Below are 15,330 nucleotides of genomic sequence, written 5' to 3' on the forward strand. Positions count from 1 at the left end.
CAATCATCATCATTAGTTAACTATGTGGTTTTCTCTGTTTTTAACCTATTGCCAGAAAACTGAACTAGATGACTCTGGAGTCTAGTAATTTCAGAAACAAGCATGAATATATCTTCAATCACTTGTCATATCTCCCCACTCCATTCCAGCCTGCCTAGATATGTTTGTTGAAATGGGGTGACCAGAGCAGCACATTGTATTCTTAAGTGGAAATATAATAAGGTTTCTATAATGGCATTGTGATACCTGCTATTTTATTTCCATCTCTTTAGTAATAATTCCTAATCATGATTTTTCCTTAAGTGAATTTTCTACTATGGTCTCAGATCTTTTCACCTCATCAAAACTCAAGGTATGAATGATTTCATTACTGCTTTTAGTATGTGATTCTTTCTGTTGAGTGATAGGCCAAGCTTTTCGTAAGCGTCTGCAAAGATATTTAGGATGATCCAAAAAACCAAAGTGCTGCACCAACAAGTACAAAATAACCCTTTGCAGTGCCACAAATCCAACTCAATGGTGTAACATTGGAAAATGTCAATCACTTCTCCTACCTAGGCAGTTATCTTTCCACAAGGGCCAACATTGATGCTGAAATCCAGCATCGCCTGAGCTCTGCAGGTACGGCTTTCTCCTGATTGAAGTGCAGAGTGTTTGAGGACCAGGACATTCACATGGAAACCAAAATGCTTGTTTACAAAGCTATTGTACAAGAAAGGAAGGAAGGAAGGAAGGAAGGAAGGAAGAGAGAGAGAGAGAGAGAGAGAGAGAAATTCTAGGAAATTCTATGCAGATATCAGAGTCAAGTATTACTACACAAAGGGGGTATTATATTCCACAGGTATTGCTGTGCTATGTGCATGCTGCCCTCAAAAACATTCCCAACTATTAACAAATAATTACCAGGTCAATTAAGATAGTAGGCTTAAATTCTTAAACAATGGAAGATAGCTACTTGAAGTAAAAGCAGTATCTTCCAATAAGCTAAAGTCCTGCTACACTCTTCCCATCACCAAATACTGGTCCCTGACCACATGTCAAGAAATGGACATATCTCTCAACACCATAACTATGCAATCCAAGGATGGCTGGGCAATATCAACATTGTCATTTATCAGCAGCTAAATACCGGTATATGCTGATATATCACTATGTCTGGAATGTATCTCAGCTGCTGCTTCCTCCCCACCTCAGGGGAGGAATAACCCAAATTAACAGGGCTGGCCCAAGACATTTTGGTACCTGAGGCAAACCTCAAAAATGGCACCACCACCCCAAGTTGTAAGTAGTAAGTGAAGATCTACATTGCGAACAGTGTCAGGGGATCAAATCAACCTGATGGTTGATGTGGGAAGTAAAGGCCGTCACAGGGGAGAAAGGGACCAACTCTGGGCTGGTGGAGCCCAGGAGAGCCCAGGAGGCAGCCCCTGCCATTTCCTCCCTAGGGATGGGAGAAGACCAGCAATGCCTATTTGCTGAGTGTCCACAGTGGAGGCAGAATTGAGGCAGAGGGCTGCTGAGGAGGCAGCAGGACCAGCTGCCAAGGAATACACCACAACTGTCGCAGCCACCACAGAAGCAACAGCAGGTGGCGATGCATTCCTGTGAGGCTGGATTTGCTCCCACTGTGGCTCCTACCTGAGGCAGTTGCCTCACTCTGCTTCATGGGTGGACTAGCCCTGCAAATCAGTATGTGACATTGTTGTAAATCATTTGCATAAACAGATTAAAGTATTTGACTTTTCATTATAATTGCCAGCACTTGGAATGGTAAGATTCACTGTAAATATATGCTAGTTCATATACTCAAATGATGTTTGAAACCATTCATTCTATGCCCATTTCTGTGAATTTTAAGAAGTTTTAAAAACAACAACTGCTGAACTACTTAGCATTTCCCCCCATGTGCAGTGCTTTTTTTCAGCTGGAGCACGCCAGAGCACAGCTCCAGCACCTCTCAAGTGGGCAGCATTGTGGGCTGGCGCTGTTTCTTCCCTTTACGTACTTCTGAGAAGCCCAAAACGAACATTTCAAGTCAAAGCAGAAGCTGGCCAGCATGTGTGAGTCTATACTTTGTTTTAGATCTATGACTCCACCTAGCTCCTAGCTGCTTCTAGTCATGATTCCTCAAGCTACAGGGTGTGGCCAATTCATATTTCCTTTTCTTCAATCTGTCTCCTGTGTAGCAGCAGTGGGCTTTCCAGCCAGACTTCTGCCATTGCATGCACTTGCGTTTGCACAAGGGCTCTTTTGAGCTGCCCTAGCCATCTGCCTGAATCTAAGAGAACAAAGGAGGCAGGGGCACACTTATTTGACCTGCACCAGAACCAGGGGAGACTCCCAAACCAGCTAGGGAGAGATTACCATAGTGTTTAGTGCTTCCGTGGGTTGTGAACACAGCTGTTCAGGGCTGCCCTGAGTTGCCTGGCTACTTACTGTAACAACTTCATGGTGAATTCTGGCACCTATTTTTATTGTGCAGCTTCCTAAAATGCATAGAAATGAACATAGGGTGGCATTCAACAAACCTGTACTCAGAGTAGACCCACTGAAATTAATGGACCTAGTGCAGCCATGTTTATTAATTTCAATGGGTGTCCTCTATGTTAGTTGAATACCACTCATAGAGTGTATTGTTTCAAACCTAATTGTGTGTATAGGTATATATGTATTCATGGTCAAAATAGCATGAGAAATGTTACTTTATGAGTGTTTTGATGTTTGTATAATATGTGGAATCCACAAACCCCTACCTCAATGAGGACCTGTGCATGGAAATAAGTACTTAGCAAACAGCCCCTGACAACTACAACATGTCATTCAGAGGGCTGTTATATACACATGGACCTGGTCAGATCATCACTGCCAATCAGAACAAAAAGGGGAAACGAGGCACAGGATTCATCCCTTCTCCTCTTCCGAGATCGGGGCTGTTGGTAGAATCCTAATCCAGGCTGTTGCATACACATACAGTTAGACTGGAGCTCTTGTACATATGACCAACCTATTACATACTACATTGTCTGCTATAACTAGAGAACTATCTGTTCTAATAAAAAGGATTTAATTAGGCATTGCTAATGACAGAAATAACATTTTAAAAGCTTACTGCAAATATAACCCCCTGGAATTGGTTGTATGTCAAGGCCAATCCTCATGTCAAATTTAAATGGTGAACTATTGACAGACTTGCATTCACAGTGCAGTGGGCACATTTGATTCCTTGAGCATTTATACTGGTATGTTTGCTGTTATTCATCTTTCGTGCCATTTTTTATTGTGTTTTATTTCTTGGCCTTTATTTGTTTTCTCTCTCTCTACCTCCTCCCTTAACTGTAGGGATTCTGCTCTTCTTCCTCTATAAATAGCAATTCACAGTCAAGATCCGTCCAGTAATCTTGACTAATACTGCAAATATATACCATTTACATGGAGATATTGATTTAAGCCATTTTGATTCTGGTGTATCTTTTTGTTGAAATTGCAAGGCACAGCTTTACATCCAATTATCAGACTTTAATTAAGAACATAAGAGTTTTCTGGATCAAGCCAATGGCCCATCTAGGCCAGCATTCTTTTCTCCCCCATGGCCAACCCATAAGCAGAACCTGAGCACCAGAGCACCCTCCCCTCCTGTGGTTTCTAGCAACTGATTACTGCTTCCAACCATGGAGGCAGAGCACAGGCATCATGGCTAGTAGCCACTGGTAATCTTATCCTTCATGGATTTGTCCAGTCTCCCTTTAAAGCTGTCCAAGTTGGTCTCATCACTGCCTCCTGAGCTAGCGAGTTCCATAGTTTAACTACGCACTGCATGAATCTTCCCATATTCAGCTTCACTGGATGTTCATGAGTTCTGGTATTATGAGAAATGGAGAAAAAACATTTCTCTATCCACTTTCTCCATGCCATGCATAATTTTATAAACTTCCATCATGTCACCTCTTACTCACCATTTCTCTGAACTAAAAGTCTCAAATGCTGCAACCTTTCTTCATAGGGGAGTTCTCCATCCCCTTGATCATATTGGTTGCCCATTGCTGAACTTTCTCCAACTCTATAATATCCTTTTTTGGTGAGGAGACCACTATGGTACACAAAATTCCAAATGGGATTGCATCATAGATATGTATAATGACCTTATGATATTAGTAGTTTAATTCTGAATTCTCTTCCTAATGGTCCCTGGCATGAAGTTTCCCTTTTTCACAGCTGCCACACATCGGGTCAACCTCTTCATCAAGCTATCCACTTGGATGCCAAGGTTTCATTACTGGTCAGTCACCACCAGTTCAGACCCCATGTGCATATATGTGGAATTAATATTTATTTTGTGCTGCCATGCATCACTTTACACTTGTTTACATTGAATTGCATTTGCCATTTTGCCTCCTATTCGCTCAGTTTGGAAAGGTCTTTTTGGAGCTCTTCATAATCTCTTTTTGTTTGAACAACCCTGAATAATTTTTTAGCATCAGGACTGCTCACTCTTAACTCTAGATCATTTATGCACAAGTTAAAAAGTGCATGTCCCAGTACAGATCCTCGGAGAACATCTTCTACATCTTTCTATTCAGAGAACTATCCATTTATTATTATTCTCTGTTCCCTACAACTTAATCAATTTCTAATCTGCATAAGGACCTCTCCTCTTATTACATATTACTTATTACATATTACTTAGGAGTCAGAAAGTTTTTTGAAACTCCATCACTATATTACATCAACCAGATCACCTCAATCTATATGCTTACTGGCATATGCTGCCTTGTGCATCTTTTGGCTACATAAGGATCCACACTCAACTTTGAACCTTGAAAATAGAATGGATGTTGATAAAATGTTCCTATTCTGTTGGTTCTTCTCATCTAGAACTTATCTAGGGTTTGGTTTTTGTCCTTACTTGCATGGTTGATATAAAGGGCATTGCCAAAGGGCCTGTTCCATATTAAAATCGGGCAGCTGACTCCTGATGCCATGGTTAAAGAAAAGGCAAGTGATAGCCCTTGAGGGATCAGAACCAGGGTTCAGCTCTTAACAAGTATATGACACAAAAATCTGACTCAGCATTAGAATTTAAGACATAAGGCAGGTGTTTTTGCAGCTGGTTTACCTGTGCAGGCAACTTCTTGTTTAAGTGGTATTGAATGCACAGCTAAATGCAGAAGTCCCATAGGTTAATAATTCTTTTTCTGTGACTTCACACTGAGTGCCCTCTTCCTATGATACACCGCTCACACAAATAAGGTGGCTACGATAGTGTCAGCACTGACTGTTAGATACATAATCAGAACTCCAGACATAATCATAATTAGGGCCTCTACAAGTGTAGCATCATAATTAGACCTAGAGAGTCAAGACACTGATGGTCAACTGGCTCCAGGAAGACTTAGTGTTTCTGGACTTACAGCATCTAGAGTTTAAGAATCAAAATTCACAATAGTTACAAAGGCTATAGAAAAAGGTCTGAAAGCAACAAGAGGAAGCAGAACTGAAACAGGGAACAAGATACCTTTTAGCCTAAAACCCTGTTGGATATATGTATGCCTGATGAGAAACTCCCCTCCCATCAAACCTTATGTCCTGGGGTAATCAATAAAATAAGGTACAGAAGTACATACCACTTTCCAATAGCTGACTTCCAGAAAAAGCGAGTCCTGGATCAGGCTGGGACCTAGAATGGTATGGTGGGTTTCCATTTGTTTTTATTCTGGATTGAAGCTTGTCACATCCACACCATATATTAAAAGCATATGCTCCCCCCCCCATAAAAACCTAGGAGCTATAGTTTACACCCTACAGAGTTACAATTCCTAGCACTCTAATAAACTGCAGTTCCCAGGATTTGGAGGGAGAGTCATGTAATTTAAATATATAGTGTGAATGTGATCCACAGTGAGATTCTAACTAGAGAACTGAAATTATATATTTGCAGCAGCAGTGGTAGGTGCTGAAGGTTAGGTGACCATGGTATTTATCTCCAACCAGGAGAAAATGCAATAACCTACAAATTAATTGGTGGAAATTACTATGCTTGACAAATGGGTCTCCTGAGATCAGTGCTTGAATTCCAGCCTTGACAATATCAGATATGTTTGTGTTTGCAAACATTTCAGGAAATGGCCTTCTCATTGACTTTTCTCCTGTACACTTGAACTGATGTCTGTCATATTGTGTTCTGTCACTTGAACCTCAAGTGAAGGTATTTTCACTTAGAAGTCCAACTTCAACACTCTCATCAGCAGATCCACAATGTGCAGCCTTCAATATATTATGCTACTGTATTTATTAGTGCTAAGAAATCCTTAACAATTTTCACAAATTAATTCTGTTCACTATAAAAGATGGCTGGTACAGTTTTGAGATATTACTTTTATCTATTCATGCCTCATTGGGGGGAGGACACAATTTTGTACTGCTTGTATAATACAGAAAAACTTTGAGATGTGCATTTTGCAGATCATACGCAGAAGAACTCATATGTGATTGATTCTTCAGGCATTATGAATATATGATAGATGGAAAGGTTTGTTCTCCCTTTCTTGACATGAATGTAATTAACTTAATACTACAAATAAAATAGCAAATATCACAATGCCTTTATAGAGATCTGAGGTGCATCCCCATTTAGGATACTATATACCATTTGTAACTGTTGTCTCATCACAAAAAAGATGTGAAGAAATGGAAGATGCACAAAAGGATTTGAAGAGGTGATAATGGTATGAATGTTTTGTTTTTTAAAGGATCAGACAAATTAATGGAGGATAAATTTAACAATGGCAATTAGCAATGATAATTTCAAAGGCAATATACTTTTTACTACCAGATGCTAGAGGCAAACGGCAGGAATGGCTACAACCACCATGCCTTGCTTGTGAATTTCCCAGAGACTTCTGACTGGCATATATTCTGAATTTCAGTATTTTTCTAGTTATGCATGGTATTGCTAAAGTGTATTACATCATCCTGTTTAATTTTAGAAACTAGAAGAAAATACTGAAATTCAGAATACACACACATACAATAAATGCTATGAAGTTCTGAAAAATAAAGTTAAATAAAATATTAGCAATAATGGTCAAAGGACATACATATCAGAAAGAGAAAAAGATATGAAAAAGTGTGTTATATTTTAATAATCTTAAAACTTTTGCTGAAATCACAAGCTGCTAGAAGCAGAATCCAAGAAACAGATACCTATCACTAATTGAGGTAATTTTTTCAAGGTTCAACAAATCCCCTCCCCTTTTCAAAAAAGTAGAAATAATTTACTTGTATGGTGTATGCTTTAAGCATAAGTGTAATGTCTGTTTAAAATAGTACAGAGTGCAAACATGTGAAATAGTCTTTGAGTTTTCCTTATAGCATGAACAGCCTATAAGAGTTCCAGAATGTAGTCAGCAGTAACACAAGAGCCAATGCCCTTGCATGGCATATTCTATAAGGCAATTGAGGGAAAATGGATTTGGAATAGTGCTTTTGCGAGTGTGGCTGAAACATGGATCATATCAGCCCCAAACCAGATGCCATAAATGTCATTTGTGGCTTCCCTGCAATTCCCTACTTGGTTAATGTCAATAGCCAGTATTGAGCTGATGGAGATCTGGTCAGGAAGTAGTATGATAAAATTAATTTGTTTTTTTACCACCCTGTATCTGCATTGGATTAGCATTCCATCAGCAGAAAACAGCTGCTATATATAAATGTCTACTTTCAGTTTTAGCATTTGGATAAAGCATGCAAAGGATTGACTCGTGGTACAGGCAGACTTATAAAAGCATCTGGTTAAATTTCTGTCTCTGTGTTTCTGAAGCAGAACCAGACTCAACAGCATGCATAGAACTTCAGGTTCCATTCATAGCATCTCAAATTAAATGTTTAATAAGCACTAGTTTGGAAAAGACCTGGCTGAGGCCATGGGAGTGCCTAAAAGACAGAGTAGAAGCAATTCTACCTTTGGGCTGGTCACTGGCCTGTCTGTTTAAGACATTTCCATTGTTTCTTAAATCGTTATATAACTATTTCCCTAAAAGTCTGTTTAAATGTATACTTTCTTGTTGCAGCATGGTTTAAGATGTTAACCAACTCTTTTTAGTACTGGAAATACCAGTACTGAATATGAACTCAGTAGTAAAGAATAATTTAAAAAGTTGAAATCCTAGCTGTGGGATACTGAGGAGAAAAATGGTGCCACTTACTCTAGAGTAGTATTATTTATATTACTGAACTATTCCAAGTAAATAGTTCCAGACTTGCAGTGTGAAGCTACCAGACCTCTTCTCAGTAGATCACAACTTTTTTTTTCTATTGGTCTATAAGCCAACTGATGCAGATTCATACCCTCCATACGTTTGGTATGAAAATGCATTTTGTTGCATTGGCGGTGGGGGAACATAATTTCCTTCACCCAGGTTGAATTGGATCCATTACATTCTAGAAAATCAGCATAGTGTCTCTATTGTGCCGTCCTATCCCCCCCCCCCCCATTACTCTCCTCCATTGCTGTGGTGTTCTGTTATTCCTGTGTTATCCAAGACATAGCCTATTGGGCTACTTCGTTGGAGACTTATTACAGTTTATCTCTGTCTGCCTTTCTTTAAAGCCAGCTGAACATACCCAATGCTCTTCCTCTATGGTAAGATCTAACAGAACCCTGCCCCCCCCCCAGCTGCTTCTGTGACACACTTCTTAATCTCCTAATACACTCCCTATTCTCTCTACCCTGACCATCTAGGTTTCTGTCTCAAAGCTTAGCCTAGTTATCTCTGCATGAAGCCACCATGTTGTGTTTCTGTTTGTTGAGTCTGGTGTTCACATGAGCTGTTGATTATGCTGCACATGATGTGTATTTACTGGGCATCCTTGAGCTTTCCTTTAGTCAAGTTAACTGTTGTCCTACGTTCTAATGAATAATTACCAAGAGAGAATTAGAATCCTTTTCAGATTTTCTGTTTGTTAAGTCATGAGCTCTTTGATGCAATGGAATTGACTTGCAAAATGAATTGAAACTATGAACAAGGTCCACATTGTTATTTTTGTGTGTGAAAATTACCCATACAATGAACAAATAGCACAAATAGAATAAGGTGTGGCAAAGAGAAAGGCACTGTGCATTTGCTCTAGAGTCCAGTCCTGAGTGTCTGATAACACTCTTCAAGCATCTAACCTATCCAGGCTTGAAGTCATTCAGCAACAACCCTCTAGCTCCTGTCATGTGGCCCTGTTCCTGCTATCCACGGAAACGCTGTTTACCTTCCCGCCAGAGCGGTACCTATTTATCTACTTGCACTTCATGCTTTCAAACTGCTAGATTGGCAGGAGCAGGGACCGAGCAACGGGAGCTCATCCCGTTGCAGGGATTCAAACCGCGGACCTTCTGATTGGCAAGCCCTAGGCTCTGTAGTTTAACCCACAGCACCACCCGCATCCCATTGGCATAAATTTCCGCACTTCTTGGTGAAGCTGGTAATAATGGGACTTTGAGGAAGGGATTGGTAACTCTTAAGAAATAATGGAATTCCTTCCTTCTCTCAGTCCAAATTTCATCATGCTCATTGGGTTTACTCCACAAATACAGAGTCTTTCCCCTTGGCCTCTATTTTCTTAATTCTGCAAGTAGGATATGTTGAGCAAAACAAGCCAACAGTGTTGTTTAGGGCACCCCCTTGGAATCTCAGCTGAATTGTCTGCCCTTGAACAACAAATATTCCCCTCTCCCACTGGCTGTAACAGAAGTGTTTTCATGCAGAATCAATTCTAGAAAGTGTCAAAACTAACTACTGTTATGCAGGCCACAAGCCTACTGAAAACAAATGCTTTCAAGGCGAAATGGACTTGACAGTAAAGCATGGATTATGGTTATAGCATCTTAACAATACCTTATTTTAATAGAAAAGGTTGCAGGTATTTTATGTAAACTAAATTATTTAAAGAGAGAACTTTGTTCTGTGTCTTGGGTGTGGGTGTACACACACACACACACACCAAAAGTGCTAATTTTGAGCTCTTAACAGGAAATCAAAGGGGTCTGTTCTCTCCTGGTATACACAGTGGTGAGTAAGATCAGATTGGGGTGTGTGTGTTTTTGGGGGGTGATCTGCACTGTTTCCTGGTTATGTACTTCTTCATTATTTGGGATCAAATTTTTCGCTCTGCAGCAACGGAAGAGAATGTGGGCACAATATGTACTCAGAGGGGGAAATGTTATTTCCTCCCACAGCATCAGGCAGTGCTTCCATAGCACATCTAGTAGAAGAGCAGAAGAGTTTCTTAGGGCACTAGAGGAAACAACCCTTTGTTGTTCTACTTAGCATGGTTTGGGAGCTTCATTTCCCACCACACCCACCAGCAGTCTTCCTGGCAGGGAGTCTTCTCACAAAAGCCAAGGCAAACTAGTTGATCCCACTTGTTCAGGAAACTCTTGCCTTGGCATAACATAAGTGCAGAACAAGGAATGTTCAAGCTAGTCACATTCCCCTTGGGGAATTGGGTGGGGGAGATGAATACTGAGGGACAAGGCAGGAGCTGTGAGAACAGAAAAGGCCAGTTGGGGGGGATATCTAATTTAAACTCTAGGGACTGTTAAACAGTAGCAGTCAGGCCAAATAACTGCTTTATCAGAGCAAGGCACAGGCTATGGGAAATACCTAGGGGTCATGAGAAATATAACTGAGAACAGTGAGAACAGTGAGCATGTAGTACAAAGCTATTTTTAAAAAAATCAAGAAGTGGGAAGATCATCAGATCCTGAAGAAATCATTCTAGCTTAGTTTGGTTTATGCAGTGCAGGCCTCTTTGAAAGGGATTCCCCATTCAGAAGGAAACTTTGGAATTGCTGTTGTTCCTCAAATAACATGAATTAAGTATATATTGGGTAAAGTTTCAGTAAACCTTGGTATCTTTAAGGTTAACTTTTTTCCTGTAGAGGAGAAAATTCATGGGAAAACACATGTGGATATTATATTGCTTTCCAGTATAATTCATGCATCTGCTCTCATGAGTATTTCTTCAAGGAATATAAATTTCATCAGAATTGACCATTAAGCCCCTCATCTCAACTTAGCACTGTCTGCATCTTGCTATTTTGCTGTTGCTTACAACTGAAGACTGATCAGCTACCTCCTTTTTTGGTGGGCTGCTTTCTCCTACTATTTCTTCCATGGGGTCTGTCACAAGGGAAGCAAAGTAAAGCACACTGTTCTGCAGATGTTGTGCCGGCTGGGCCGTAGCAATTAGGTTTCCGTTAACTGCATGCTCAGCTCCAAGCTTTATGAATATATCCTTCAGTGAGCATGAAAAAGTCCTTGCAGAAACCTGAAGAGGCATCTCTGTATGCTGGCCAAAGAATGTTCCCAGAAGACCAGGTGGTCTTCAGATAGCTATTTTTCTTTCTTCTGGCCAAGTGGAACAGAACACTTATGAGGAGCAAAGGCCATGGCTGTGTATGCACCCATTTAAATCAGTGAGAAAATTGAACATAGATTGAACATCAGTGCTCAGCGGAGCCACAGGGCATGCACCACAAGGCGGGTTGGTTATATATTCAAGCTAGATAATCAAAGTAGCAGACTGGAGCAGTCTGAATGAGCAAGCAGGGCATAAGGAGACAGTTTCTGTAGTGTCCTCCTGTGCTGAGTAATACTTATTGCCTGAGGCATGAAGTACTTTGTTTCCATTTCCTCCTGCTTGTCACCATGACCAAGCAGCAGGAAGTTGTGAGCAAAATGGTGGTCTTGCCAGTTACACCTGTTGATCAAATTACATATGGGGCAGTTTCTCAATCCATACAAATCCAAAACAAAATAGCTTTCTTGTCTCACAAGTTATGATATATCAACCAAAGGAATGGCAGAAACTGTGCCTTACCCTACCAGCAAGGCCCTTGAAAAATATTTATTGTTAAAATTGGGGTGTGAGGGAGAGAGATTTTGGATAATGCCACTGAAGAACCATGGGGAACTGTTGAGGAATGAGGAAGAAAAAAATAGGCTAACAATTTGGTGCTAGAAGACAGATTATATATCTGCATTCATCTGTCTGAACTTCTGGGACTAGTGAAAGATTAGAGGTCTATAAGGCAGGGGAACAGTGCAGTGAGCTCTTCCTGTGAAGTAGCATTTTCTGTGGCCCAGGGTCTGTGTTCCTCATCTTCTGTTGTAACTACTGCCCTCTGTGCCAATGGGTTCCAGAACGCAGAGGAAAACTCTCGCATCTCAATCACCTTTTTCCGACTCTTCCGCGTGATGCGTCTGGTGAAGCTCTTGAGCCGAGGCGAGGGCATCCGCACACTGCTATGGACCTTCATCAAGTCCTTCCAGGTAATTCTTTATTTCTTCTTCTATGCCTTTGCCTTGGGACAATACTGATGTGTTTGCCACCTCTACATTGAACATTTTTATATAGATCAGCAATGATCCCTGAATGGATAGTTTTTTCCAGTCACAGGTCTCCCAGCATTAGGGTGAATGTGATGAGGTAAAGGATTTCAAAATCTAAACCCAGATCTGTAAACCATGTGGAGGTGTGGAATTGTTTAGTAAACTAGCTGATTTTTATGTTTCATAAACTCCCCTTATAGTGTAGTTTCCAGAGGGGTAACCATGTAAGTGTGTTGCAAGAAAAACACCCAAGTATTGTCACATCTTTAAAGTTAACACATTTATTATGGCATAATACATTTATTAGCGGCTAAGGTGCCACAAGACCTTCTTTCCCCAGTGCTGAGTTTTAAGTTAATACTGGACATTGAATTGGGATTGTTGGATCCTCCTCTGATAAACATGCTAAGACAAAATGATTGATATACAGTGGTGCCTCGCAAGACAAACGCCTCACAAAACGAAAAACTTGCAAGACGAAAGAGTTTTCCGTTTTTGAGTCGTTCCGCAAGACGAATTTCCCTATGGGCTTGCTTTGCAAGAAGAAAGCCCATAGGGAAATCTCCGGGGACCTCTTTTAAATGCTGGCAGTGGGGAGCAAAGCCTTTCGCCCCCCTCCGGCCTTCAGAAGAGGTCCAGGAAGGCCGGCGGGGGCCGAAAGGCTTTGCTCCCCACCGCCAGCATTTTAAAAGCGGTCCGGGATAGCAGGGAAGCGTGCTGCGCTTTCCCGCTATCCCGGACCGCTTTTAAAATGCTAGCCATCGGGAGCAAAGACTTTCGCCCACCGCCGGCCTTCAGAAGAGGCCGGCGGGGGGCAAAAGTCTTTGCTCCCCCCCGCCTGCCTTCCCGGGATAGCGGAGAAGCACAGCGTGTTTCTCCGCTATCCCGACGGCTTTTGAAGGCAGGCGGGGGGGAGCAAAGACTTTCACCCACTGTCGGCCTTCAGAAGAGGTCCTGGACCTCTTCTGAAGGCCGGTGGGGGGCGAAAGTCTTTGCTCCCCCCCCGCCTGCCTTCCCGGGATAGCGGAGAAGCGCAGCGCGTTTCTCCGCTATCCTGACGGCTTTTGAAGGCAGGCGGGGGGGAGCAAAGACTTTGGCCCACCGCCGGCCTTCAGAAGAGGTCCTGGACCTCTTCTGAAGGCCGGCGGGGGGCTAAAGTCTTTGCTCCCCCCCCCCCGCCTGCCTTCCCGGGACAGCGGAGACTTCTCTGCTGTCCTGGGGCGATCTTAAAATGCTGGCGGGCGGCAGCGAACCCTTCGCTGCTGACCCCCAGCATTTTAAAAGCCCCCGGGACAGCGGAGACTTCTCCGCTGTCCCGGGGCGATCTTAAAATGCTGGCGGGCGGCAGTGAAGCCTTCGCTGCCGACCCCCAGCATTTTAAAAGCCCCCCGGGACAGCGGAGACTTCTCCGCTGTCCCGGGGCGATCTTAAAATGCTGGCGGGCGGCAGCGAAGCCTTCGCTGCCGCCCGCCAGCATTTTAAAATCTCCCTGGGACAGCGGAGAAGTCTCCGCTGTCCCGGGGGCTTTTAAAATGCTGGCGGTCGGGAGGAAAGCCCTCCTGTTCCTGGAGCTTGCGGGGTGGGAGGTGGGGAGAAGGGCTTTTCTTCCCACCGCCAGCCTTCAGAACAGCCTTCTGAAGGCTGGCGGTGGGAAGAAAAGCCCTTGTCCCCCCCCCCAGCCTTCAGAAGAGGTCGGGGGACAGACTGTCCCCGGACCTGGTCTGAAGGCGGTTTCCATAGGAACGCATTGATTGATTTTCAATGCATTCCTATGGGAAACCGTGCTTCGCAAGACGAAAAACTCGCAAGAAGAAAAAACTTGCAGAACGAATTAATTTCGTCTTGCGAGGCACCACTGTAGTCATATTTTCCCCAAGGTTTCACAGCCCTAGTTTGTATTTTTATTATTTTATATTAAAAGTATGGTGTTATACTTTGTCCCATCAGGTCAGCCTGCGAACAAGCACTATCTTTTTGCACTGATGATTTATGCATCTGTGGTCACAACCAGAAATTTGGCTTTGTCCTGTAATGGCAACAGCTCCAACCCCTATGCATGTTTTGGGCATAAGCTGATGTATCTTAATAACAGACACCAGTACTAAATCCATGGCAATGGTCACAAGACAATGTGAGCTCACATAATTTTTGTTGGCATTCTGTCCGTCTCGAGAGACAATGGAGTGTGCCTCCAAGGGGAGAATCACAGTGCCTGCTGTGGCTGCAGAGACCAGCAACTTGTAACTGCTGCCTCCTGCATTGTTTTTGCTGTGTTAGCAGCACCAAAATTAACTCCCCAGGGCACAGGCCTGTGCAGTGTATATAGAGGTCCTGGGCTGCCCAGATTATAAGACACACACCCCTCAGCCTTGCTGATGTGATCCAAAGGAATGCAGAGCAGTACATTTGGCATCAGCTTGGCTGCAGGAGCTGCTAGAAGGAAGTGTACAAGACTCCATCCTACCATCTTAGTGTCTCCACTCTGGATTTGTCTGTAGGGTTTACTCCTTAGCCTTTTCTTCCCCCAAAGATGTCCCTCAAGGCTCAGGTATGGATTTTTCATCAGGGTTTACTCCCGAAGCCTTTCTCACAAATAAATAAAAGCCTCAAGGCAGTGGAGGTTTAGGATCAGTTTTCCTTCTCTTAGATGGGCTACCTTTCGGGCTGACGAGCCCCATGAGCTAAGCAGAAATAACCCATGGGTGTCAACAAGCACCATTTTTTAAAAAAATGCACTTTAAAAAATTATTATCAGCAAGTTTACAGCCAAGGAGTTTCCTGACAGAACTTTAAAAACAGGCCCCAAACAAAGGACATAGCTCTGTCCTTCTGTAGTCTGTCAATATCAGTCCTATTTCTCAGCACAACAAATTGCTCCATCTCTCATTCCCTTCACATCTTTATTAACGCTGTGCCTCTCACGGAGTCACTGTTTGGTTCTTAGTTCTGT

The 15,330-nt window shown here is 42.5% G+C and overlaps 1 protein-coding gene across 39 annotated transcripts in view; it reads left to right on the forward strand.

Annotated features, from left to right (window-relative positions):
• Positions 1-15,330, forward strand: part of CACNA1C (calcium voltage-gated channel subunit alpha1 C) — a 522,932-nt gene that overhangs the window by 475,177 nt on the left and 32,425 nt on the right. For 33 of the 39 annotated variants that reach the window (XM_053405792.1, XM_053405794.1, XM_053405791.1 and 30 more), the window contains 2 exons: positions 8,606-8,638; positions 12,192-12,320. In XM_053405792.1, coding sequence (XP_053261767.1) covers positions 8,606-8,638; positions 12,192-12,320 — 162 coding nt within the window. The remainder of the gene's footprint in view (positions 1-8,605; positions 8,639-12,191; positions 12,321-15,330) is intronic. The other 6 variants (XM_053405816.1, XM_053405803.1, XM_053405815.1 and 3 more) reach the window with 1 other exon arrangement.

Source organism: Podarcis raffonei, chromosome 10 (assembly GCF_027172205.1).
Source record: "Podarcis raffonei isolate rPodRaf1 chromosome 10, rPodRaf1.pri, whole genome shotgun sequence".
NCBI lineage: Eukaryota > Metazoa > Chordata > Lepidosauria > Squamata > Lacertidae > Podarcis > Podarcis raffonei.